This window comes from Leptonotus elevatus, chromosome 5, assembly GCF_054856555.1.
Source record: "Leptonotus elevatus isolate MCC_2025b chromosome 5, RoL_Lele_1.0, whole genome shotgun sequence".
NCBI lineage: Eukaryota > Metazoa > Chordata > Actinopteri > Syngnathiformes > Syngnathidae > Leptonotus > Leptonotus elevatus.
The window spans coordinates 23,092,079-23,119,938 of record NC_141243.1 but is presented as its reverse complement, the minus strand read 5'-3'; the positions used below and the strand labels follow the sequence as shown (position 1 = coordinate 23,119,938).

The 27,860-nt window shown below is 39.6% G+C and overlaps 1 protein-coding gene and 1 long non-coding RNA gene across 2 annotated transcripts; one reads left to right on the top strand and one right to left on the bottom strand.

Annotated features, from left to right (window-relative positions):
• On the bottom strand, nt 1-27,575 carry LOC147174388 (uncharacterized). Its single transcript, XR_015094939.1, has 3 exons — nt 27,329-27,575; nt 272-414; nt 1-90 (listed from the first exon to the last, which is right to left on the bottom strand). It is a non-coding gene; the product is annotated as an uncharacterized LOC147174388 (long non-coding RNA).
• On the top strand, nt 2,297-25,715 carry adam28 (ADAM metallopeptidase domain 28). Its single transcript, XM_086077236.1, has 23 exons — nt 2,297-2,402; nt 2,467-2,778; nt 4,805-4,893; nt 5,148-5,224; nt 5,541-5,619; nt 5,724-5,800; nt 5,940-6,123; nt 6,388-6,450; nt 7,591-7,662; nt 7,878-8,047; nt 8,433-8,514; nt 10,560-10,693; nt 14,104-14,281; nt 16,515-16,604; nt 21,763-21,958; nt 22,032-22,137; nt 22,219-22,375; nt 22,455-22,535; nt 23,924-24,017; nt 24,135-24,240; nt 24,333-24,426; nt 24,518-24,613; nt 25,119-25,715. The coding sequence occupies exons 2-23, from the start codon at nt 2,721-2,723 to the stop codon at nt 25,149-25,151; spliced, it is 2,316 nt and encodes a 771-aa protein (XP_085933362.1). The 5' UTR covers nt 2,297-2,402; nt 2,467-2,720; the 3' UTR covers nt 25,152-25,715.
• Nucleotides 27,576-27,860: the final 285 nt, after the last annotated feature.

The window sequence follows — 27,860 nt, the reverse complement described above, 5'->3', positions numbered from 1 at the left end:
CACCGCTCATGGTGCATGCATAAGGTGTTCCCCAACATGTTTCCAAATTGCGTTCTCTGTTGCTTCGTTACTTTGGGGAATTAATAGCATCTGAGAATGTTGAAAGACAGAAGTTATCTATCTGTATTGCATGTAGTTTGAACACAAGGCAGACTTCTTCACATTCACAAAACAGAAAGTTATTTTTTTTCGAAAACGAAACGAAAAGTATACATGTGGCTATCAGAAAATATCTTAATACAACAAAAGGAGCAACTTAAATGTGACTTACCATGAACAGATTGATCAGCAATTAAGGTCGCGTCCTCTGATGACTATGGAACTACGCAGGTGGAGTGAATTTCTGGCCACATTCGTCAAAGCCGAAACTTTTTAACTCTGCAAGATGAATTCTCACGGTATTTGTGAGAAGTCCTGTGAATCACAATATCAATCTGGCTATTGTCAGGTTATTAAAACTCAAGAAAAAAAAAACAATAAAATATAAATTCATATATAGGGTTTTTATTAATAAAAATAAATAAATAAAAACACAAGAAAAAAATATACATAGGCATAAGTTTAAAAAAGAATGTCGACGTACATACAGTACTTATTTTTGTATGCGCAATGGTGAGTATGGAACGTCATATCAACGTCCATATTAGGCCATGGTTGGGCGCCCATATCTCAACCTATTTTGGCGGTCATGTGGACGTAGAAATGCGGTCCTCGACCGGCCGACGCGATTCGGACAGGATCTGGAGGTCCAGTGGACGTCGGATGTTTAGTGGGTAGTGCGTGCATGTGGGTGAAATGAGCTACCATGAGGAATGTTGCTTTCAAAAGCATAAACGCAAGCAAAGCTTTACTTTACCTCATTGGATTACTCTATCTATCTATCTATCTATCTATCTATCTATCTATCTATCTATCTATCTATCTATCTATCTGTCTATCCATCCGTCCGTCCGTCCGTCCGTCCGCCCGTCCGTCCCTCCGTCCATCCCTCCCTCCGTTTGTCCGTCTGTCTGTCTAAACTGTGAGGTGTGGTTGCATTCAGTGACAGTTGGAAAACAGCATATGATCTTCAATCAATTAACCTATTATAATATACTGTATATTGTGGTGATATTTATTTTTATTGTGTCTTCATGAGCATACTCAGTATTGGAGTAACCCAAAAGTAATCCAAAGTAATCGTTACATTACTTTAATATTATGGTACTTGGATTACGTTACTAACTACATTTTTTTAGCAGGTAACTTGTAACTGTAACGAAATACATTTTAAAAGCAACCCTTCCAACTCTGAATGAAGGCTAACGCATCTCTGTTATCTACGACAAACTGCATAGATATTAAACTTAAACCATGTCTCAGACTCATTTTGACCTATTTCATGCATATAACAAAATGGGGAAAAAAATGGATATGATGACATGGGATTGTATATTTAGCTTCATAACTCACAACGGACCCACTCAGTTCAAACCAATGCAAAACACTCCAAATATTAAGGAACTGAAGTTAGACGTTATGAATTTCTCTTTGCGACGTTTGCGAAGTTACCTGTAGCATCATCGCAGCATGTGCCCATCATTTTCATTTCCAGGTAGCCCTAAACCCATGGTGACTGAATACAAGCCAAACCAGCAGCATCAAATCTGCAGGATTGTGACTTTTTATCAGAGCACAATGTGGTTTCTCCATGACAGCAGCATCATTGTTTCGTCAGGTCATGTCCTCAACATCGTGGTATGAATGTACGTCAATAAATCTCTGTGTTTTATGATTGTGTAAATATGCATGAAGCTGGAAAAACCCCAATAAAACCACCCTAAAATATCACAAAACTGCAGTCTTCAGTGATGTTGCTTTCTTTAGACCTTTGAAGTTCTTTTATTTGTCGTCGCGTCGTCTGGGCAGTCGCCGAGCCAAATGTTTACTGTGCAAATATACGGCACTGTTAAATGCCTGTGTCTGTCTGGCAGTCGTACAGAAAAACAACCAAAACACCGCAACAAAAATCTGACAGTAGGTAGAATCATCATTGTGAAGCGATTGGATCCAAATAAAAGCAGCACTCTGCGCCAGCAACATGCTCCACTAACACTGAGCCAATGTTCAGATTCTTCCAAGACACATTGGCCGTATTGTCTTCTGTCGCCTTTCTTCTACAGACACTGCAAGCATGCATGTAGTGGGTGCGAGAAGGAGCATCAATACAGAACTCTCTCAAAATGACTTTATTCAGTGGAACTTGTCAAATCGATGACGTGCAGAGGCTATAAGTGGAAATTACTCGATGGCGTAAGCGCAGTGACTGATGCTGCTGAGTTAGTCACACAATGCAGAATTAGGCTGTCTGCGGTTTTATGGGCTTCATTACCAAAAAAGAGAAGCGTCTCATTATCGACAAGGTAGGGGAATTTAATAACGTTTCATTTTAAAACCTCACACTTGAATGAATTTGTTTCTATTTAGGGTTTCTATCACACAATATGTAGGCCATGTCACTAAAGAGCGGCGCTCTTCCTGCATTCCTGAAGCATAGCAGGGGCGTGCTCAGGCCAGTCGTGTGTGCTTAGAGTATTTGATGTCAACGAGGAAGTAAGCTGTCACAGGTCCCAGTCAGCGGATGAAGGTGTGGCCTCAGGGAAGCAGCAACACAACATGCAGGTGGAGAGAACAAAATTTGGTCGGGCGTGCGACTATCTGCTCACTTACCGCTTGTTACAATGACACGACAACTTCTAATCTGGATCGTCATCCTAAACACCTCACTCAAGATATCAGGTAAGTCACTGTATACTGTTACCTCAATTGTGCGCAGGCTAATTAATAAATAAGCCTGGAAGGACTCTCTTCTGGTTGTGTGAAGTTCTTTGACCTTTCTGAAATGTGTCATGCACTTCCTAAAAATATTGTCTTGAAACCTCTGAGTGTCATGAAATTGTATAATAATATCAGCACATTGCATAAAAGATGACACCCGATGACAGCTTATTTCAGCGTTGTCTTGAGGAAAATAGAGTGATCAAGCTATAATAATCATCATCGTCATGATAATTAATTTCAGATGAACTTTACACTTAATAGCAAAAATTTTGTTTTAAGTGTGTTTTGTTTTAAGCAGTTTGTTTGAAGTGTGGCTACATTTTCATGTCATGAATGTTTACTATTCAAAGTAATTATCTATTAACCTAGCAACCTACCTAACTACCCAGCCTGCACCCTTTTTGTGTGTGTGATAACTGGGGACAAAACATTGTATTATTTGTAGCTTAACAAACCTGTTTAAAATGTAAATAACATGCACAGTATTTTTTTTAGGGTACAGTGTTCCCTCATTTTCCGCTGGGGTTAGGTTCCAAAAAATACCCGCAATAAATGAAATCCGCGAAGTAGTTAGCTTTATGTTTTACATTTATTATAAACATTTTAATGCTCTAACATCCCCACCACACAGTTTGTACACTTTTCTCATCGAAGCCTTTACATTTTCTCACATTTCTCTCTTGTTTAAACATTCACAATGGTCAAACCTTCATATTTTTTTATAAAATGGGTGCATTACTGTTAAAAAAAACCAACATGCAAAATTGCACTAAAAAAATCTGTGAAATAGCAAGACCACGAAAAGTGAACCGCGTTATAGCGAGGGAACACTGTATAGGATTTCCATTTTCACAATAAAGTCAAACACTGTGGTCTATACAGTATAGAATTCTTTTCACAACATTGGTGACAATCTGGATAAAGGTGCAGCTAGATTAATACATTTCTGGCCTTTTGAGTCACTTGGGTATCAATGTAATGGAACTGTCCAAGTAGCAGAATTATATTGTCACTTGCTGTCTCTGTGTAACCCTCCACAAGCCAGGAAGTAGCCTGCCAATAAAAAAGATGGATGTCTGTCTTTTCCTTCACTAAACCTTTTCACATTAAACTGCAAGGTTGGCTTTTTTTCACATTTAAAAAAAAGAAAAAGCTTTGTTCCATGTCGGTTACAGATTAATTTCTAATCTGAACATATTTTGATGCTGGCTGCATCTTTCTCTAGCTACTCTTTTTCCCCAAAAAGCAAATCTACACATAGTGCACTTTTCATTCAATTACTATACATTCACATTATTATTGTGAATGGTACAATGCCAACACCATAACTCCTCATTGTCATAAAAAAGACAACCAAAAGTTGCAAACGTCGCTCTAACTTTTCATAATTGTCACATTGCTTATGTATAGTTCTTCCTAGTACAAACATATCGCATCATCCATCACCCAATTGCCGTGGAAAAACTTAGCAGTGTTATAAAAATATTGTAGTGATAAAGAATAGACCCCCACAAACTTGTGGAATCTGTGTTTTCACCAATAGGCAGAAACAAATACACACACAAATAAACACAAAAGAGACCGTGTGCATACACTTTTGCAATCTAGGGGTGAACTAAAAGAAATGAAGAATGCAAGCACGTGCACGACAATGCCTCGGAACAACCACACTTCGCAATAAGTTTTACTCCGTCAGGTATCCGTAGCAGAAAGATGGCGGCGAAACATGTCAAGCTCCTGTAAGATGTGGTGCTTTGTAATATAATTAGTGATTACAAGACCTACGATTATATATTTTTTTAAATGTACCTTGATGGGATAAAACATTTTTTAGGCATATTATTTAAATTAAACGTGTTTTTTTAAATGGATGAATATTAAAAAAAAGAATCTGATTGCAAGCTCTAAAATTAAAGGTGGTCAATTCTTCCCCACCCCCCATTATTGTCATCACAAAGCAAAAATAAGTGTTGTACTTCAACAGATAGCCATGCTCCTGTCTTTGAGGGGGGAAAGGACTACGAGCTCGTTCGACCTGTCAGACTTCACTCTGTCAGAAGACGAGACACCGGGGTGAGCAAACACATGCAAAGTATCATGCAAAACTTTCTATTAAACGTGTTGTTTCAAGTTGCAATGACATTACAGATTATATTACTTGTCAGTTGACTTATTCAAATGCAATAGATTAAGATACTGGTGGCGTTTTGCACATTTTTGTAAATCAGATGACATGGATGGAGTTGAATAAAGCTTATTGTATTCTTTTTTTTCTTTTCTTTTTTTTTTTGATGGAGGCAATCTTGTTTTTTTCCCCCCCTTTGCAGAACCTCAGGCCCGAGACCATTAAGTATGCAATGACGGTAGGAGGAAGACATGTTGAAATGCATTTACAAAACAACAAGTAAGCGCTCATTTTTGCAAAGAAGGTGGCTAAGGTTTAACGTGGCATTTATTTAGCAAATGTGGTTGAATCTTAATGCCGAAGGACGAGTTTCAGGGGCTGTCTGTAAAACTTCCTGATTGTAGGCTGCCCTCACAGCTTGAGTGAGGTGTTTCATATCCTTTTTATGTTGTCTCGTATCTATGCTCTTAAGGCTATTTAGGGCTTCTTCTTTTTTTTAACCACAATACTCGTGCTGCTTTCATGATTTAGCACCAAATAGTGTGACTAGTAATGTATGACTGCTAACATCATATGCTTTTATTTTCATCATCAGTGACTTGCTCGCTCGAGACTACACAGAGACTTTTTACCAAGAAGATGGGACACAAGTCACCACTTCACCAAAGGATATTGTAAGTCTTCCACATTTGTCGGCTTGTTGGCTATTCGGCAGTTGTTGCATGGGATTGGTGCAGACTGCAAAGCGTAAATCAATTCATGGTCACGTCTTTACCAGGATCACTGCTACTATCATGGGAAGATTGTAAATGAAAGTGACTCAGCGGTTAGCATCAGCACTTGTGACGGACTTCGGTAAGGGCCTTTACAAAAACGGTTTTCCACAAATTTTTTACCATTCTTGTGACTTTTCCCATAGTGCACGTTCATAATTAGCCAGGTTTGGGAATGACCATTATATACGGCAACACTTTTATTTAATTTTTTATTTTAGGGGTTATTTCAGGACATCAGCCCAGAAGTACTTGATTGAGCCCCTCACTGGTGATGACGAGGGGGATCATGCCGTGATGAAGTTCAACGAGGAGGACTACACACCCGCAGTGTGCGGTGTCACAAACACCACATGGAGCACAGATTTCGAACCCCCAACAAGCCGCAGTCGCTCCAGATCAGCGGTTCGACAAACACTTCCATGACATTTACATGCATAAGATACCGTGGGCTCTGACGCCGCGGTGTGTAAAATTCACAAGACAAACATAATTGTCTACTCGAACCCAACCTTTCGAACACAGGAAAGGAGTTACTGTAACTGAGATCAAATTCAAATTCTGTGTGTTCATAACAGCACATATAGAATGCTATTTGGACTTGTTTTTAAATTGTATTTGTATATGTATTTTGGATTGTATTTCTTATTGTATCTCATTGTGTTTCAGGGTATATCTATTGTTCAGCAACAGAAATACATTGAGCTCTTCCTTGTTGCTGATAACCGTGAGGTAGGACTATGTACAATGTCACTCACCATGAATACTTGGAAGCAACTAAATGTATACACACTTTAAATAAAATGAATACATAAATACAAGTAAATAAATTAAAAAATAAATAAATAAATAAAAATTATAAATAAAAATTGTAAAAATAATTCTAACTATGTGCTTTTATAATTTATTTTATTTTCAATATGTAAAATAATTTACAAACATCATTGTATTGTTTTCAAAGTGATGTCCGTTCTGGCCCAGACACTGCTGACAACGCATAGCCATTGAATAGCACACATCATGAAACAACCCTCCACGTTCACCAGACCTCACACCATGAGACTTCTTTTTATGTGGAGACCTAAAAGACAAAGTCTTCACAATGAGACCTGCAACAGTCACTGAACGTGAATGCACGCACATACCAACGGAATTGTTTTATTATGTGTGCTATTACATCTCTCCGTGTTGTCGGCAGTGAACGGACATCAGTTTGAGAACAGACGGTGAATTCTTTTACATGTTGAAAATAAAACAAATAATAATAAATACCTAGTTTACAATTATTTCAAGTGTGTTTGGGACACCGTGTGTGTGTGTTGTGGCGTTTTTACATTTGTTACATTGTGGGGCCTATATTCTGGGATTTTACAAACTTGTGGGGCCCACTTGTCTTTGTGGGGCCATTTTGGTGGGCCCCACAAGTTTAGACCTCTTTTTGAGGGTCAAGACTTGGTTTTAGAGTTTAGGTTTGAATTGGGTTATGGTTGGGGTTAGGGTAAGGGTTGGGTTTAGACAATCATTTGTGATGGTTGGGGTTAGGGTAAGGGGTTAGGAAATGCATTATGTTAATGGGAGGAGTGTTTTGTTTTTGTTTTTATTTGTTCATTTTTCCTTTCGGACAATCATTGTGGCAATTTACAACATTCAATTTTCCCATACAATTACACCCGAAAAGAAAACGGGCTGACGGGATGAAGCCGAAGTTTATTAATTCCCGTCCCCAGAATACATTAGGACGCAGATAATCAAGATTGTAATTCGTCAAATATCTAGTTGAGTAATTATCAAGTTGTCGATTGATTCCAAAAGGTAATCTTCCCAGTATTTTTTGCTGATCAAACGCATGTGCCTGCTCTTAAATGGTTTCAGTATGAGAAGATGAAACGGGATCAAACAGCGCTGAGAAAGAGGATATTTGAAGTTGTCAACTTTGTCAACATGGTGAGTCAATGCAAATTCAAACAATGGCCAACTGTATATATTGCATTGGCCTCTGTGGTTTCAGTGACATGTTTTTCAATAGAGAACCTTAGGATTTATAAATTGTTGCAAATTTCCCGATTGTGGGAGTAAAGCATTAGTCTTATTTTGATTTTAACTTGTACGACCAAGTGTATTTAATGATTTTGGTGATTTGACCTTGTTGTCGTGTGAAGGTCTACAAGCCCATGAGGACCTTCATTGCTCTTGTTGGTCTGGAGATCTGGTCCAACGGTGACTTGATCACCATCACTCCTCCAGCGGGAGCGAATCTAAATGCTTTCATGACATGGAGAAATTCTGTGCTGGTCAAGAGAAAAAAACATGACAATGCACATCTTATCAGGTATGAATGGTTTCTATTAGCACAATTGCTGCAACTTAGGCCAGCGATTTTATGAGTTTGAAGAATTACACATACTGAGTCAGGACAAATCATGTGCAAAAGACCTTATGTGTCACACTTACTGACCAGCAATAACATCTATCCATTTTATTGTGTTCTAGCTTGACTTCTTGCTCGCATGTATGTTGATTCTGAAACTGATTTAATTTGTCCCCAAAGCAGAAGTGTTCCTATAGACCTGTGCCTCACTCACACTCAATTCTAGTTTTCACAAATGTAACATCTAACAGTGAAGTGAGGTGACTTTATTGAGCTAATACAGGACATACAAGGATTGTCGGAAATCCTACCTTCTATTCAACATATGTTTGCGTTTGCGTTCCAGCGGGATTGACTTTGAGGGAGCAACGGTGGGACTGGCGTACATTGGGACTCTCTGTTCAGGTCATTCAGTCGGGGTAGTGCAGGTAAGCCTTTCAACAACAGGTTTCTCTGATGATAATTTTTTTAATACCATCAAGTTTTTTATTTCATATATTTCCTTTACACTTGGGCGATTAAAACCCAAAAGGGTGGGAAAAGTACTTTTTTTTTTTTTTTTAATGCATGGATTCACATCACACTTCTTGGTACTGGATGCCAGAGAATGACTAATATTGACAAAATACTCGTTAAAACCTTGTTCAAAATACAATCAAGACAACAAAAAAGAAAAAACAGTTTTCTGTAGAAACAATGCTTCCATGTTCACAACTGGCACAAACATACTCATGAGAATTTTTTTTTGCCAACAATAAATCAGGAATTTTCCCTATGTTACTGTGTTTTGGGTTGTGTCATTGAATTGTTTCGGTCTTGTATTATGTTGTCCATTATGATGATGAGGATTTTGTAGTTGCTATACACTGGCTGGGTCCCTTAGTCTGTTGCTATACTATTAGTCACTCTTAGTTTGTCTATCCATATAGGCCTTTATTCTGTCGTATAGCGCAGGGGTCCCCAACTGATGGATTGCAATCAGGAGACCCTTTCATACGGACCTCCAAGAATATGGGAAATATATTCAGTTTTACCTATAGACGATTTTTGAATAGCTGCGTGAGAGGGCAGCTATGCTTGAGCCGGTAAGGTCACAAACTTGTTTGTTTCTCGGGGTGCACGCTTTCTCACAACAAACGTGATGAAGTATGGCGTTGTCAAAAGTCAGAAAAGTAGACACTGAAAAGTGAATGGACTGAGGCGTATGCTTTAATTTTACCGGCGTCGAGCGCTACAAGCCCCGTGTATCTGTATCGGAGGATGTGCATTCTCAGATGGACAGCGCCATCCAAAGTGCCCGGTGTATTTCGCTAGTTGTGGATGAATCAATCAACTGATGTAAGTGGCCATCCTCAGCTTTTGGTGTAAGTCCGATTCTATCATGAGGAGATTAAAACATTTATAGAGGACATTTTGCGTATCACAGCTTTGAAAACACATACGAGAGGAGAGGACATATATTTGGCCATAAAGGAAATGCTGAAAGAGAAAGGAAATAATGTGAAAATTGTTGTATTCATAATTAGTGATGGGGACTCTTCCTTGAAAGATTTAACAATTGAACATTTGCACACAAAAAAGAAATTAATGAAAAAAACATTTGAACAATAGACAAAAAAGACATTAAATTATTTAAGAAATTTAAGTTTTGTCAATTAATTTACTTGTTTACATATGAATAAAAGAGCAGTAAATGAAATTATTGTGGTTGGGTGTCCGGACCCCGGTCAATTGGGCTGATCGGGTTAGTGGACCTCTCGCCAATTTAGTTGGGGACCCCTGCGCTAGCGAGTTACTCAATTACACTTTTGTCAGTTCGTCAAGGTCTTTTAGCCGAGGTTCTCTCAGCACGTTGAGGTTTCCCAAACCTCTTCTACTTTGTACTTTTGAGTTGTGCATCCAGCCCACTCCAGGCTGTTACTCAAGATTTCTCCGTCAAGTGTTTTCTTCGAGGCCATCTGGATCCCGTCCTACTTTCTGTTTTTACTGTTGCATTTTTGTTTTTTTTGTTTTAAAGACTATTTCCCTACTCCCGTGACCTGTCTGCATTTGGGTCCAAATTCCACACCTCACGTGACACCTTCTTGTCTTTGAAACAACAGCTTGTAACAACATGTTATTTCTGCAAATTCGTTGTTTTATGAGGAATTCTAAGGGCAATTTGAATATTGAATTTTGGGAATAGCTGCATTCTTAGTTTCTTTAAATGTATTAAAGCTAAGAAGGTATGTACAGTCTAAACTATTAAAAAAACATGATTTGGCATGAAACATTTAAACAAAACTCCCACACTTGTTTTTGTACAAAAAGTTTTGTAAAGGGAAGTGGATATTTCTCATGAATTGCAAAACATGATCTTAAAACTTAAAACATACACAATAATGTCCCAGTGGTCAAAATAAAGGAGAACAAGGCAGATTGAGTAAGATGACTGATGTTGCTTATTGAGGAGATTGACGCCTGTGTCTGACAGGACCACAATAATCGGGCCATTGCTGTGGGGGCCACACTGGCCCATGAGATGGGCCATAATCTTGGCATGAATCATGACGACTCCAGTGCTTGTTTCTGTTCTGGTGATAGCTGCATTATGGCTGCGGCCCTCAGGTAAGGAAATCCCGGCTCACTCCACAGTTGAATGTTGGGTATGCCAGTGAAGTAACATGTTATGTCAAAATACACGTTATCTAGTTCCTATCAGGCATGAAACTTCACATTCCTCCATCACTTGCATTAAACACACAATCACTGACTGTACTAACTGAAAAATATGTACACGTAACATATATTGTACATTCACCTAATTTACATTACAGCCTATCATTTGCAGATAGTGGGACACTAGGTCAGGCACCTGAGGCGATTGGGAGATCCATTGTTAACTAGTGCTGTCACTATCAAATATTCTTAAAATAGATTAATTTGAGGCGTTTGTCTCATCCGTGAGTCATCACCTTATCGTGGTGGAGGGGTTTGCGTGTCCCAATGAGCCCAGGAGCTATGTTGTCTGGGGCTTCATGCCCCTGGTAGGGTCTCCCATGGCAAACAGGTCCGAGGTGAGGGACCAGACAAAGCATGGCTCAAAAGACCCCTATGATGAATGAAAATTTTGGATCGTGGTTTCCCTTGCCTGGACGCGTGTCACCGGGGCCCCCATCTGGAGTCAGGCCTGGAGGTGGGGCTCAAAGGCGAGCGTCTGGTGGCCGGGCCTATACCCATAAAGCCCGGCCGGGCACAGCCCAAAAAGGCAACGTGGGTCCCCCTTCCCATGGGCTCACCACCGGTGGGAGGGGCCAAAGGGGTCGTGTGCGCACTGAGTTGGGTGGCAGCCAAAGGCAGGGGCCTTGGCGGTCCAACCCCCAGCTACTGAAGCTAGCTCTGGGGACATGGAATGTCACCTTTCTGGCAGGGAAGGAGCCCGAGCTGGTGTGCGAGGCTGAGAAGTTCCAACTAGATATAGTTGGACTCGCCTCCACACACAGCTTGGGTTCTGGTACCAATCCTCTCGAGAGGGGCTGGACTCTCTTCTACTCTGGAGTTGCCCACAGTGAGAGGCGCATAGCAGGTGTGGGCATACTCATTGCCCCCCGGCTAGGCGCCTGTACGTTGGGGTTTACCCCGGTGAACAAGAGGGTAGCCTCCCTCCGCCTTGAACCCACTGGTGGACACCAGCGGTAAGGGATGCCGTCAAGCTAAAGAAGGAGTCGTATTGGGCCTTTTTGGCCTGTGGGACTCCGGAGGCTGTTGACAGGTACTGGCTGGCCAAGCGGAATGCAGCTTCGGTGGTCGTTGAGGCAAAAACTCGGACATGGGAGGAGTTCGGTGAGGCCATGGAAAACGACTCCCGGACGAATTCGAAGAAATTCTGGTCCTCCATCCGGCATCTCGGAAGGGGAAAGCAGTGCACTATTAACACTGTGTATAGTGGAGATGGGGTGCTGTTGACCTCGACTCGGGACGTCGTGAATCGGTGGGGAGAATACTTTGAAAACCTCCTCAATTCCACCGACACGTTTTCCTTTGAGGAAGAAGGGTCTGGGGACTCTGAGGTAGGCTCCCCTATCTCTGGGGTCGAGGTCACTGAGGTGGTTGGAAAGTTCCTCGGTGGCAGGGCCCCCGGGGTGGATGAGATCCGCCCGGAGTTTCTAAGGGCTCTGGATGTTGTGGGGCTTTAGTCCTCAGTCGGAAAAGGGTGGAGTGCCCTTTCCGGGTCGGGGATGAGATCCTGCCCCAAGTGGAGGAGTTCAAGTATCTTGGGGTTTTGTTCACGAGTTAGGGTAAGTTGGAGCGGGAGATTGACAGGCGGATCGGTGCAGCGTCTGCAGTGATGCAGACTCTGTATCGGTCCGTTGTAGTAAAGAAGGAGCTGAGCCAAAAGGCAAAGCTCTCGATTTACCGGTCGATCTACGTTCCTACCCTCACCTATGGTCACGAGCTGTGGGTCGTGACCGAAAGAACAAGATCCCGGATACAAGCGGCCAAAATGAGTCTCTTCTGCAGGGTATCTGGGTGAGAAGCTTGGTCATTCGTGAGGGACTCAGTGTCGAGCCGCTACTCCTCCGCGTTGAGAGGAACCAGTTAAGGTGGCTCGGGCATCTCCCTGGAGAGGTGTTCCGGGCATGTCCCACCGGCGGGAGGCAACGGGGACGACCCAGGACACGCTGGAGAGACTATGTCTCTCGGCTGGCCTGGCATCCCGTCGGAGGAGCTGGCTGAAGTGGCTGGGGAGAGGGAAGTCTGGGCTTCCCTGCTAAAGCTGCTGCCCCCGCGACCCGACCACGGATAAGCGGTAGATGATGGATGGATGGATGGAGATTAATTTTTTTTTCATTGTTTTCCAAAATAAAAACAGATGTTTGCAAATGTCTTATTTTGATTCAACACAGAATATAAGATATATCTTCTTTCATGAAGGACAACAGAAATCAGTCAACAATTACTGTTGATATGCTGAAATCAGAGGATTCGTTTTAAACATAAAAAAAATTGGCTCCAAACGATTACTCAATCATTAAAATAGCTGTCAATTAATTTGTTAATAAATTACTTGTTGATTAATTGAATAATTTTGACAGCTCTACCGTTAACAAATTACTTGTGGACAAAATAAAATATTTATAAAAGTCTGCTCAATGTGGACCTAATAAGAGAAAGCCCCACCATCATCAACTTTAAATAAAAACTGAAACAAAAATATGCTTTAACAAATCAAACACGTATCATGTTTTTATGTAGCTGTTGTTATTATTTTTGTATTTAATATGTAGTTTATGTTTGTTGTGCTAAATTTGGCACTTTGACACTTTAACCATGTAATTGTATGCTTGACATATTTTAAACTGATAGCAGAAATAGCATAGATGTGACTTTTAGAACTGAAAACTGAAATGCTTGCACACTGTGGCGGTGCCTATAAATTCAGTTCACAAAAGTAATGAAGGTGACAAAGGGGAAGCCTTGACAGAGTCCGGTGTCCACTGCAAACAAGCTGAAATTACGGTTGGCTTGCCAATGCCAACCAAGCTCTGATTGTAAAGGGACTGACTGAATGGCCCGTAATAGAGCCCGGGCCTCATTACCTAACAAGGTCAGCATTTCCTGCAGTTTGTTGCTTAAACATCCATCCATTTTCTACTGCTTATCGTTTGGGTGAATTGTACAATTGTACATACACCAACAATCATCCAGTCACGTTTAGATTGTGAAATTAACCTGCCATTTGGAATGTGGGACGTAGTAAGTGTACCCAGAGAAAACACAATACATGGAGAACATGCAAAACCCACGCAGATGTCCAAGATGCTTTTTGAACCCCTGACCAGGATGCATCTGTGCTATCCACACGCTTCACTGTGCTGCTTAGTTTAAACACACTGAAACATTCAATGATGGGATTTGTTTGGAAAAATCCAGCTTGTTAGTGTGTTTGATTGGCTGCATCACATCCAATGTCCAAGGCATTGCTGCGGGACAAATGGACATGTGATTAATGCAATCTTTGCCCTCTACTCCACCAGCTGGGACACCCCTCGTGCTTTCAGTAGCTGCAGCAGCAGAGACTATGAGAAATATTTGAGCGGCCGCAGCCCGAGCTGTATGCTGGACAAGCCCGACTACATGAGCCTGGTGGCGCCTTCTGTCTGTGGAAACGGTTTTGTAGAGAAAGGAGAGCAGTGCGACTGTGGTACGGAAAAGGTAAATGCGCACACTGGACTTGAAAGAGGGCAAAACTTGTCTCTTCCTATCTTTTTGTCACTTAATTTGAATCTGCGTGGCATATCCAAGTGCCCAATTTGAAACAAATGCCTACTCTATTTTGGATTTCGATATCACATATCTGATATGATAATACAAGCTGACAAGACAATCAGCTGCGGCATTTGCTTTATTCAGTGCATGAGAAACGGTGAATGTTGCATCCGATATCTGTTGTGAGTGGATTTGTATCCACATTTTCCAGAGGACTGATCCTGAGGATTTATTTTCTCTTTACACTTCTATGACTCACATCCAAATGTTGTCACTAGAGAGCAAAAACTCACAATTGTGTCACTTGAACCACATAGTGTAAATCCACCCTTTGAATGGTACATTTGTCCCACATGTCTAGGTTTCTAGAACAACATCTGTGGACAGTTGCTCTGTGGGGAACTTTGCAACAGTGTTGAAATCTGCGGCAGGGATATTGTTTTCATAAAATAAGGTGGAGCACATTGCTTCCCTTGTCTGAGAGTTTGGTTTGGGGTTTTGCCCGAAGGCACCATCAGGAGTCTGACATGAACAAACACATTTCCAAATGATAATAAGAGTCAATGGCTGTTGCTGGTTTATTATTACAGTTACTGTAATGTGAGATGTATCATGGCTAAATGAAGTAGCACTGTTGTAATTCAATGCCACTGTAAATTACAACCATAAGCGTTGATTATTTTATTTCCTTTCCAATTGTGTTATAGTCAAAATGGATTTTTCCCTCTTAGTAACAATTTTGAGCCATTGTATATTTATTTATTAAACTTAAATAAAACAAAGTTGATAGTTTTTGGTACAAGACAAACCACACAACAGGTAAAAATTATGGTAAATTAAATTGAAATAGAAAGAGTGTATGAAAATACATTTCTTGGAGTAGTTATTGATGAAAAATTATGTTGGAAGTCACCCATAGATAATGTCAAAAGGAAAATGTCAAAAATTATAAGGGGACTCTCTAAAACTAAGGATGTCCTGAATAAGAAACATTATACACATTATACTGTTTATTAGTATTACCATATCTGACCTATTGTGTGGAAATCTGGGGAAACGCATCTAAAACAAATACCGATCCTGTTTTCAAACTGCAAAAAAGAGCCATAAGAATTATAAATGGATCAAAATATACAGAACCAACTCATTCTCTATTTATTAAATCAAATACAATGAAATTCTACGACTTGAAATTAAAATAGCACAAATGTATAAAGTACACAACAATCTACTCAGCCACAGTATTCAGAAGCTGTTTTAAATGAGAGAGAGTCCTTAACATAACATAAGGGGCACAAGTGTCTACAAAAAACAACAACAAAAACAACAACAAATATTAAGCAAAGATGTGTTTCTGTAAAAGGTGTTAAATTGTGGAATAATTTTGGAACTGACCTGAAAAGATGTCAGTCACAAAAAATTGTTTAAAAGCAAAGTTTAAAAAAAAACTACTTAAATCAGACATGAGCTGTTAAAATTGTGCATATGCTGTAATTTCTTTGGATGAATCGGTATGAGTGTAATGAAAATTGTATATATGAGTATGAGGATATGATTCATAAATGTATTATGGTAAACGCCTATGAATTTCATGTACATACAGTATGTTGCTGACAAATGTACGCACTGTACAACATGACCAGGTTTATACATTTTTATTTTATTGGAATACAAGTCAATACAGAATGAATAAGGAGTAGGACTAGATAATTTTTTTACTTCTTCCTACTCCCTTTTGAACATGTAAACTGTGACTGATGATGCTTGTGTGAGTTTACAAAAAAAAAATATTTTTTTTCTGCTACTTGTTTATATGTTTATATGTTCAATAAACAAATCAATCAATACATTTTTTTATAAAAAAATTTTTTTACACTTTGGTTGTAAAACTTGTAAGAAAAATTGCCGTGGTTTTCCACATGGGTCCCTTTTGGAATGTTGGTGCATGATGTTTGAAGAAAATTTATTGCTATCTGCACATTCCAGTGGAATTTATGGCAAGCTGTGAACGTGTTCGTATTTGCTCGTTATACCTTGTCTGATAAGCTTTCAGCTTTGTTATCAGCTGAAAGTAGAAAAGGAAGACCACCATGAAAAAGCATTTATTGCCATTGCGTATGTTGATTATGTATGATCAGTACCTTTGGTCCTATAATAAGTGTAACGACTCTTTCTACAGGAGTGCACCAATACATGCTGTAATGCTACCACTTGCACCCTTAGTGAGGGATCCCAGTGTGCTGGAGGGGAATGCTGCGACGACTGCAAGGTGAGCAAAGTTGTAGTTGTACAACGCAAGTCCATTTTATGATGTGGTGCAGCTAGGGTTGCTACCTTGGATTTGTGAAAAAAAGAAGGGACGTCTGACCAAGATCGGGCACTTAACGGTCAAGCTTGAAATTATTCATACCCCCCGGCAAATTTTGAATATGTGGACATTTTAGCATGACAAAATCCCAAAACACACAGCATAAATGTTAAGATATGGTTCGCGTTTTGCAGTGGCCCAGACAGTCCAGACTTGAATTCAGTTAAAAATCTGTGGTGGAAACTAAAGATCAGGGTGATGACAAGAAGTTGCTAAAGATTGCTAAAGATGAATGGGCAAAAAATATCAGCCGAGTCATGCAAAAAGTTGATCAATCCAATAAAGGCTTTTGTAATGATTTTTGAGGAGAAAGGTACAAATTAATTTGGACGTGACACTTTTTGTTCAAATGCATATAAAAGTTGAGATTTTTTTCCCCACAGAGACACAGAAAGAGACTGTAATGCAATGTATGTCTGAACTTAGTGTAAAGTTCATTATTCAGCTCGTCACACACACTGTAAACTACAAACAAGGCATACACTCTAAAACCCAATAAGGTACAAACACGACGTGGCAACGTGTATTGTACTATTCTAGAAAAACCTCACCCACACTTACGTACGTGCGGTTCTATAAAAAGCCACCATGTGATACAAGTGTCGATGTACAGTATATAGGCTACCTTCTTGTTGTTTTGTTCTAATTGATGTCTGAAAATCCCGCTGTTCTTCTCTACACTCTGTCGTCGTGATTCACCGACTTCCCTGGCTTCCGTGAGAGGAGGACTGAAATTACCGTAATGACAGTACTTTTTCTGTAAAGCACAAGGGCTTAGTTTTCAGACACCATTGGAATTTTTCATATAGCACAAATGGTGCCAGAGTTATGGTAATCCAAAGTGCACCTACGGAAATGTGCCGCCGGTGGCACGCTCGGTAAAAAGTGTTTCACAGTAGCGCAGGGGACATTTTTAGACCACAGAATTAAGGAAATCAAATTATCTTTTGCCATTCTTCTTGAAAAAATGGGACAAATCATGTCCGAGGAGAGATTTTTTCCCCCCCATGACAGCTGGTAAAAATAGAGAACAATTCTGGGGGAAATGGACGGATGGCAACCCGAGGTGCAGCCATCTTGTGGGCTACAATAAAAACAGTATGAAACTCTCACAGGCCAAAAGTCAGTTGTTTAGCTATCACCCAATATAATATCCATACAAAATGCGCTTATTCGGAACGGATGTACTAGCATATGTTTGCACTAACTGTATCTGAAACAGCAGGAACAGAAGGAGGTTGGCTAGCTGCTGTCTTTAGATTGTAAACTAATTAGAAAATCAGAAGTTTTTTTTTTTTTTATGATTATCCTGAACAGTACACATTTTGACAGCGTTGTATTAGGGCCAGGTATATATATATATATATATATATATATATATATATATATATATATATATATATATATATATATATATTTATTTATTTATTTTTAGAGAGTGGGGGCAATATTCTAGTAAAAAACTCGGAAATTTGCCACTTTATAAAGTGGCAGATTTGCGAGAAAAAAACTCAGAAACGTATGAGAAATACACGTAGCGTAGCTATAGTCTAATGTGAGGATTAGTTGGTGGTTAATGGGACAGTGTTTTATAAAATGATAAGGCAGGATGGAGACAGAGTCATTCTTAATTTAAACTTTCCTCGTCATACACGACAGCTAGAGCGACAACACTATCAGCTGACTAAACACTAACCAATCAGAAGCTAGCATATTGTAGGTAAATGCAAGTGAATGACGGAGAGCAGCAGATTCAACACATCAACTTAGCTACTTGTACAAAAAAATACCAAAATGTATGAATGTGTAAATAATAATTCTGGAAACATAAATGTACACGTAAATATTTATTTTAACAAATTAACTTAAATGCTTGATCCTCAGGGTGTGGACCTTCGCAAAGCGAGGCGTCTTTGTCGCTGGCTGTACCCAACTTTTTAATTTGTGAATGCTTAACATGATATGGTTAAAGCCATTACTATCTCCTTATTTGAAAACCTGACCGAAAAGTATCGGCACAAACATCCGACTAGTATACTACGTGTATTTCTCATAAGTTTCAGAGTTTTTGTTCTCGCAAATCTGCCACTTTATAAAGTGGCAAATTTGCCACTTTAGAAACTCGCAAATTTGTGAGTTTTTTTCTTGGAATATTGCCCTCGCCCTCTAAAAAATATATTTATACGTGACCCTAATACTCTGCCATACATTTTAATGTAACAGGGTAATGATATTTAAAATTGTATAAGTCAGCACATACAATAAACATGTTCATGTTTATCACTGATTAGAATATATTCATTTTAATTAAAGCGACAGTGTGAAGAATTTAGTGCCATCTGGTGGTGAACTAACAAAATGCAGCAGCCTAAGTTCAAAGCACATGTATTTTAAAGCACACGCGCTAAGGTGCCTCAGAGAAACCACATTTCACAAACCTCCCACCAATTACTACGGCCCTGTCTCAATAAACCACACTCCACACTAAGCTGCTCAATGAAGCGTGCACTTAATAGAGGTGCAAATAGTGTTCGAGAGCGCAGTTTTACAAGCGTGTGGAAATTGTAGAATTTGGACAGTGCATGTGACGTCATCGACTTGCACCACTGTGTTCGATTGCGTCATCAAACATTGCGGCAGCGTTTGTTGTTTAAGCTATTTTGCTGCTTAAAATTATATCAAAACTGCAGTAAAGTTGCACTAAAGTAAAAACGGGCTCAGGAATTATCATCGAACGCCACCATTTCCTACTTTTTTGGTCAACTCCACAATGGATTCTCGGTAATACACTTAGCCGAAGTGTGGAACAAGGGTTCAAAGGGAGCGGGGGCGTAGTGGGGGCGACAGCAGAGATGGGAAAAGTATTGGCATTCTCTACTCGAGTAAAAGTACAATTACTTGTGTAGAAAACCAACTTTGGTAAAAGTAAAAGTACTCACTCAAATAATTACTCAAGTAAAAGTAAAATAGTACAGGCTCTGAAATTTGCCGAGTCGAAGTAAAAATAATCTTTTATCGGACGTCAATTTGAAATATATTAGCTAATAGAGCAAAGATTTGCATATGTCGTCATTCAGTCGATTTGCCCTGCGTCAAATCCACAATGTTGAGATCACTCGCTCATGTTGCTGGTCCACTCCGCGCTGACACGATTAAACCTTCTTTTGTATTGTTGACTGGCAGTCTGCAGCCTTCTTCTTTTCAAATTCAAATTTTCTTCTGAAGCGGCAGCGCACATTGCCCTCATTTTCACGGGTTGTTCTAATCTAGCCAATTTGCACGTCATGTGATAGCCTGTCGTAGAGACAACCACAAGCTGGGATGTAAGGGACCGTGTGTAACGCTTCATATGATTGGCGGAGCCAGGAGACATTGACGGCTGCTTTTCCTTCCAGGTCAAGTATTTTAATCGTTTTCATGCATTTAAAAACAAAAGTAACTACCTTGTTTTGAAAATGTACTGGGTAAAAAGTACAGATACTCATGCTAAAATGTAACAATACAAGTAAAAAGCAGACTAAAAAATAAGTACTCAGAAAAGTACAAGGTACTGAAAAAACTACTCAAGTAGAATAACGAAGTATTTGTACTTTGTTACTTCCCTTCTCTGGGCGACAGCACACTTCGTAGAACTAGAACACCCGACACACTCGCACCCATCAACGAGGAACGTGCAATTGAGGGACACAAGGGTGGAAGTGCGAGTATTGGGACTGGGCCTTAGTTTGCAAGTTTTTCTCCTTCAGTTATCCATAGCATAACGTTTGCGGTGAAACATGTCAGCCTCCTGTCAGGTGTGACACGAATTACTAGACCTACGATTATATAAAAAATGTATATATAGAACATATTTTATTGTGTATTATTGAAATTAATAATGTTTTTTTTAATGAATGAACATTGAAAAATCAACAAGTTCTACGCACTGTACCTTTGACTTTGCCCCATAACTCAAAAGGTATAATGTTTGTTTTTACATTGGTAATATTTCATTATTCCCACAATATTCCCGTGCATTGGGTAAAAATTGCCTAGTACCTGGCGATTCAATTCGTATCACGATTTATAGGTCACGATTCGATTCGATACCGATTAATCCCGTTTTTTTGGGGGGGGGGTTTCCCCAAATTTAGAAAATACTAATCAGTAAACTTGTACATGTACACTGTAAGATATGTATGAAAATGTATATATTTGAAAATTCTGGCTTGTAACTGAGCCACTGCATTTAACAAACTGGTTGCAGTCTGTTTCATGTTTGAACAGCACTGAAATAAACTATTAAGGCTTAATGTTCCATTAATATAACATTCTTCTATGCTTAATGTGTGAATCCTAACCCTAAGTAAGACGTTTTGTTGAATATTCCCATAAAAAATGGATGTTTAAAAATCGATTCGGCCGCATATCTAATCGATTCGAGAATTGTGCGCTGTAATATCGCGATATATTGCCGAATCAATTTTTTATAACACCGCTAATTATATGTAACCTTTCTTTCTGTTTTAAATATTGTATGTTTTTGTATTTAAGGTAAACGGTGAAACTGTATCGCTGTTAGAACTGTTTAATGTGAACATCCGAAGCAAATGATGTTTTCATTAACCTCGAAAGTTTACACACAGAAAAAGTGAGAAAAAGGCTTCATGTCTATAAAATCCAAAATACTGTGGCAATTGTTTTAATATTTTCAGAGCCTGAAGTGGACATAAGTAGAGATGTGCATGTGAATTTTGATGATGGTTGATAGCATTTTTGTGTCATTAAGCAACATTTAACTTTTGTGCATTTACGGTTGTGCTCATAAGTTTACTTTCAAGCACAGCTGTATATATGGCTTGTTCTCATTAGGGTCGTGGGAAAGAAGCGTGCTAACCCCTGGACACTGATGTCAGCCAGTCATAGGCCAAATAAGTCACAGTAAAAACAAAACACTCACCAGTTATTGTATTTTAACGGCCTAAAGGGCCAAATGCTTCGTAATAAGGGAATTATTAACCTTCTCTTGGAAAATAAAAATGTCCTGGTCAAAGAGCAATCGGTCCTGTTGTCTTTGCAGGTACTTCCGCGATCCCACGAGTGTCGGCAGAAGCAGGATGAGTGCGACCTAGCTGAATTCTGTGATGGAGACAGCGCCACCTGTCCTGAGGATGTGTTCAATGTAAACGGCTTTCCGTGCGATGGCGGTTCTGGCTTTTGTCATAATGGCCAGTGTCCAAAAAGATCAGACCAGTGCATCAAATTGTATGGAGCAAGTGAGTTTTAATGTTACTTTTAAGGATTTCATCAGCACTCGGGAATGTAGACATAAAATGTCAACGTCATCAGGTGCTATTGAGGCCGGTCCTTACTGCTACAACCAGAACACCAGAGGAACTTACTACGCCTTCTGCAAACGTCCCTCAAAAGATCAACACATCCCCTGCCAGCAAGAGTGAGACGTCCGCAGAATCGAATTGAGCAAGCGTATTTGTGTCTCGCGTACGTTTTGTAAAACGTTGTGCGCTGGTTGCAGAGACGTCTTTTGTGGGAAGCTCTTCTGTCACAATGGAAACGACAACCCAAAATATGGTCGCATGGTGCGTTTTGGGGAATGCAAAGCAGCTTTCTTTGCAGACTACACCAAAGACTACGGCCAGGTGGACACCGGGACCAAATGTGGTGACGGAAAGGTCTTTTTTCTTTTTGAGTGTAGTGAATTGTCGAAGTTAACAAGTTCAACTTCTAACATGATAGTCGCGTTTTTTTCAGGTGTGCAGTAAGAATGAATGTGTGAGTCTTCCAGTTGCTTACAGAAACATCAACTGCTCTGCAAAATGTCCTGGCCATGCGGTAAGTACTTTAATTATACATTGAGGACAAGTGTGTCAAAGTCGTTTTTATCATAGACCACATGGTAATGATGGTTGCCTCATGTGGTCCATTAAAATGCTGAAGCCACATTGGTTTATAGTGGTCCTTCTCAAATAGTGGGGTTGCCATGCCAGCGTGACCCTGAGGAGCATGCTTCCATTTTTTTTTTTTTGCCGTACTCGATTAAAATGCATTTGCACATTCACAACAGTAGGTTGCAGTGACGTTCTCATTTTCTTTTCTCATTTCAGGCAAATTGATGCACTTCAAATCTTTTTTGTTATTTTGTTGCAGACAAAATAAAGTTAATGTTATTCTTTGTTGTAATTTGATCTATATTTATTTTTTCTTTAATGATACAATGTTATGCAGTGGTTTACCTATAACAATTTCTAAGACAAATGATATTATTTATAGTCGCGGCTTTGACGGGGGGTTGGGGGCGGGGGGCTGGCGGTGGTGGAACCCGAAATGTTTTCTTGTTCCTTGTCCCATAACAGAAAATAATTGAAAAGCAGTGATTTATAGTAGAATCACTAGAGGTGTACAGTTGCTGTAAACAGCGGCATTAAAATAAAAACATCAGCAGCTTCAATGTTTGCATTTAAGGAAATTGCGACATTAACAGTTGCCGATCTTTTGGGGAAATAAAGGATGTGTGCAACAGTAACAGTTTGTCTTAACTGTGATGCTGCACAACAACTAAAAGTGACATTTGCTACTGGAATTAGCTCCATTAGATTTTTTTTTAAACACATCCATGACATGTTAACCAGAAGTTGAGCTGCATTGAGTTGATATGATCATGAGATTACAATTTCAGTGTCGATGATCCTAGCACCCTCCAATCAGTCCCTAGACGCTTCAATTTTGCCCCTCTTTCTAAAGTAAAGGGAGCATTGAATATTTTAAAAAGAGAAAAATGTTGTATTCAGTTATTTATGATTGTATTACTATTTTCTTTCCCGCCATTTATGTTATGTATATCACTCTGTTGCAGCTTTGGGTGTTGTGCTACAGAAATGAAAGATTGTTTACGGACTAGGAATGTGGCTACAGTTCAAGGCGGTGCCAGTTACATGTCTTCTTGTCCCTCAAGCTTCCTCTAGCGCCATCTAGTGGCGGAGCGTTTGCTTGTTCTGACTGTCACTAACCATAAATAAATCATAATCTTTGGACCTATTAGCCAAGATGGATGGATGGATAGACAGACACAGACAGATAGACGGACAGACAGATAGAATTTCAATATTGCCCGATGTGATACATTAGGGCCAGATGTCTTCCGCTGCACTCCTATTTCTTGCAGTGTCGACAACATTGATATTTCGTTTTTTTATGATGCGCTTGTCCTTTCAACTTGTCAGGTGTGTAATCACAGAAGTGAGTGTCAGTGCGAGCCTGGCTGGTTGCCTCCTTCCTGCGGTTCCAAGGACGACGCATTCAGCTCTCTTTCCACTGGTACGTACAGTTATTTATTGGAAAAACATGGTCCACCTGTATTGGAAGCGCTGAGAAAATTCGTGTCAAGCGTGCATTGATGCATCTGCGAGTCATCATTTTTTTCTGCCTGTGCAGGAGCGACTGCTGCCATCGCAGTGACAATTTCATTAGTGCTTCTGGGGATTATTGCTGCCATCGTGGGCGTCGTCTGGAAAAGACGACAGAGCCCCATGTTACCAACGTAAGTAACCATCAAAGAACACAGCTTGGAAATGTCACTGCAAACTCTGTGGAGCCAACAAGATAAAATACTATATATATCTTATATGACAGTGCACACAAAGTAAGGAAGGAGCCAGCAGTGGAGAGCTCTGCTGTCCGTCTTAACAAAGCGCCAGTTTCCCATCCACCCACACGAGTGCCACAGGTAACAATACAGTATACTATGTCATAAATGATCATAGGCCATGCTATGTCACAATTCATGATGAGCTCAAATATTCTGTGCTTAATTGGAGGCTGGGAGGCCAAAACCCAAAGGAGCCCCTCCTCCACCTCCAACAGCTGCAAACAGACCAAATCCCGCAAGCCACACCTACATTGGAGCCCGGCAGGTAACACTTTCTTTTCATACCTTCACCTAATACATCAAGTGATGTCACACAAACCTTGACGCGCACTCAGGCCCCGCCCAGACGGAAGCAAAGCCGGCTTCGTTCCTCAAACAAATCTCGTACACACAGAAGCATTTTAAGACTTGCGTATGTCCTAAAGAAGACGCTAAGGATGTTTAACGGCTGTAATGACTATGTCAAGTCTGAAGTGGCGCTGTAATTGACAGACTGACTGTTTGCGCGAGAATTGGCGCATACGTCATCAATCTGCGACAATGCGTCGTCATCGAGCTGCGACAATTACGTCATCACTGGCGAAATAATCGTAGCAGCACTGCAAAAACAGCATACAAGTTTATAGTGGCGGCTCAGTAACAGTCTTTGACATGACACTGGATCATATATGATGGGAGAGTGGGAAAGAAATAATAATAATAATAATAATAATAAAGGTTTTTATCATTTCATTATGTGTTTGACGATATTTTCCTTCTTGTCTCCCTAGGCACTAAGGCCCGTACCTCCGCCTAAGGTCTAACGGCAGACACCAGGAGGGAAAGACCCAGCTTTTCCTTGGAACAGTAATTTTGTCTGCAGGTTCTCTACTGCGGTGCAGTCGGAGGCACAAAGAAGCTAAACGGACTGTAAAGGACTCAGTACTCCAAAATACTGTATTTTTTTATTTACATGGAGCTAGCTCAAGTGTGGCATTTTATATGTCTTTTATTTTGTCAAAACAATTGATCCCTTTAATTGCCAGTGCAAGCAGTTGTATTTGAATTTTGTCTATGTTGTATTTTTTGTTTCTTAATGTAAATGTATTCTCTGCTTAATTTTAAAGTTATGGTCCTGATTTATTGAACAACAAATGGTTCTGTGTAACTCAGTGGATCAGCTGTCTTCACTGTTCAATGTAGAAACAGCAACAAAACAGACTCCACCTCTGTTAATGGAGTCCCTCTCAGGTTCAAGTGTAAACATATCTGATTGTTATCTTGCACCAGGATTTGGTAAAAATGGCGGAGCAAATATGTTATAATGTGAACATGCGCGGTGGAATTAACGAAAAAAAAAAAAGATTACTACAACTTGTGGTGTCACGTTTTCTGTTGCTTTTAGATTTTAGGGTGCTGTATGTGTTTGGCTGCAATCACTTACTTACTGTATAGACTTCAAAGGATTGGGAACAAGTGTGGTGTAGTGATTTTTGACTCCTCTAAGTGGAGCTCTTGGTTTATAGATAGTTCTAGTGCAATGGAAATTAAGCACATTTCATTAGTAATATCTAAATAGCATTAAAGTACAAGTCAATTTTAAAAAAAATCCAAATTTCTTCTAGTTTCTTGGAGATCTGTCAAGCTGCCAATTAGTTGCTGCCTGTATCACAATAGTTTCACATTTCAATATATACAAGATCAGGTACTACTAGGGTTCTAACTACTTCAAAGGTCTACCAGGTTTGTATGCATTTGTGAGATATTTTCTTCAAATACTTTACTAACAGTCATTCCAAGGAATATCAACATCAAAAAGGTAGAGGAAGTTAACTAGTAAGTGGCACTATTTCATTTAAGAGACCTCCAGGTGGCAGAGTGGTACCGTCACTTGCCTACAATGCAGGTTGGCATGGGTTCGCTTTCCCGCCTGGGAGACCGTGTTTGTGTGAAACGATTTCATTTAAGAGAAAGTGTGTAGAATTTAGTGCCATCTAATGGTGAAAAAATAGAATGCAACTTGCCCTGTCATCCACACGTCCGTGGGGATTTTTTTCATTACAAACGAAGTTTTCTAAAAACTCCGGCCAAAGTGAAGATTTGCGTATTATGCTTCGAAAAATTAGTCAATTTTGACTTTTTCTTGTTTAGACCACTTGAGACCAACGAGGGCCACACTGAGAAAAAAAAAAGTAAATAAAAAGGAGAAAATGGGAGCCTTTACTAGCATAAGGTTACATATTTACAACAAGTTGTAATGTTAATTAAGACAAATTTGCACATGCCTAATTATTGAGCAAAATTATTAGGGGGTGGGCATTAAAAGATTGCATTAAGTCTGAGAAAACACTGTCACTTTTTCTACCATATTCAATTGTTATCATTATTAAATAAAAACACCTGATAATCTAACAACAGAGGCAAGTGTGACGTTATATAATCCATATATTCTTCTTCTTTTTTTGCGGCCTGCAAATATACAAAAAATTACATTTGACATGGGCTGTAATGCTAGTTATAAAAACAAATAACTGACTAACTTAATAAACAAATAAAGGAGACGCGCATCAACGTTTCTCTTCATCACACTGTGGTAAATATTTAATACATTTTTAGAAGCAAAAATGGTTTCTTCCACTTTCAGCTCTGTATCAAGGTCCAAATTTTGAACATCATCACATTGATTGTCTCCACTCTACGTAAGTGCTTTAAATGGTAATGGTAATTTTTATTATGGATTGCACTTGTTTTGGTTCTCTATGTGGGATTTGGCTGCTGTTCCATTACTATTGTAATGGGATACACTCCACTATTTGCCCTATTGCATTTTATAATATCAGTTTACAAACTAATTGTAATACAGTGGAACCTCGGAGTTTGAACTTCTCGGAACTCGTACAATTCGGACTTCAACCAAAAAATCAGAGTAAAAAATGCCTCAAAGTTTGAACTCATTTTCGGAGTTTAAACACCCAAGCAAAGCAAGCTAAGCCGAACGTACCTTGAAAACGCGTAGCCGAGTGAAGCTGAGCAAAGTCGAATGCTCACGTTGCGGTAGTTGAGACGATGAACTGCTCATTTCCAGTCAGATCGTGAATACTCCCGGAGGTGCTCCATATTCACGAGTGCATTTTGATTTTTCCACAACAATTTTCTTTGCCAAGGGCCCAAAGAAAGACAACAGTGCCAGTGGTAGCAAAGAAAAACATACAGTGCTACGAACGCAGTGCGCAGTTGTAACTACCGTGACTCCTTTTGTAAATACTGACACGAGGACCCCCCCTTAGCCTGACGTTAACAACGCACGCAAGGACCGCTTAGTAGTCTAACAATATGCCAAATGTAAAATACACAAACTCAGCACTGAACTAAAGCAAGCATTAACATAGATAGCATTTATCATCCACTGATGAAATCACACCACAACAGGTAAGGTATTTTTATTGTTTAAATACAGTACTGTACTGTAAATGTAAAAAACAAAAATAGAAATTAAAATAGGAGCTTAGGAACGTTTTAATTGCATTTATATT

Coding starts and splice junctions, on each gene's coding strand:
- adam28 (XM_086077236.1), top strand. CDS start 2,721: ATGACACGACAACTTCTAATCTGGATCGTCATCCTAAACACCTCACTC. Junction 5,225..5,540: donor ATGCATTTACAAAACAACAA/GTAAGCGCTCAT, acceptor TTTCATCATCAG/TGACTTGCTCGCTCGAGACT. Junction 22,376..22,454: donor CCAAATGTGGTGACGGAAAG/GTCTTTTTTCTT, acceptor CGTTTTTTTCAG/GTGTGCAGTAAGAATGAATG.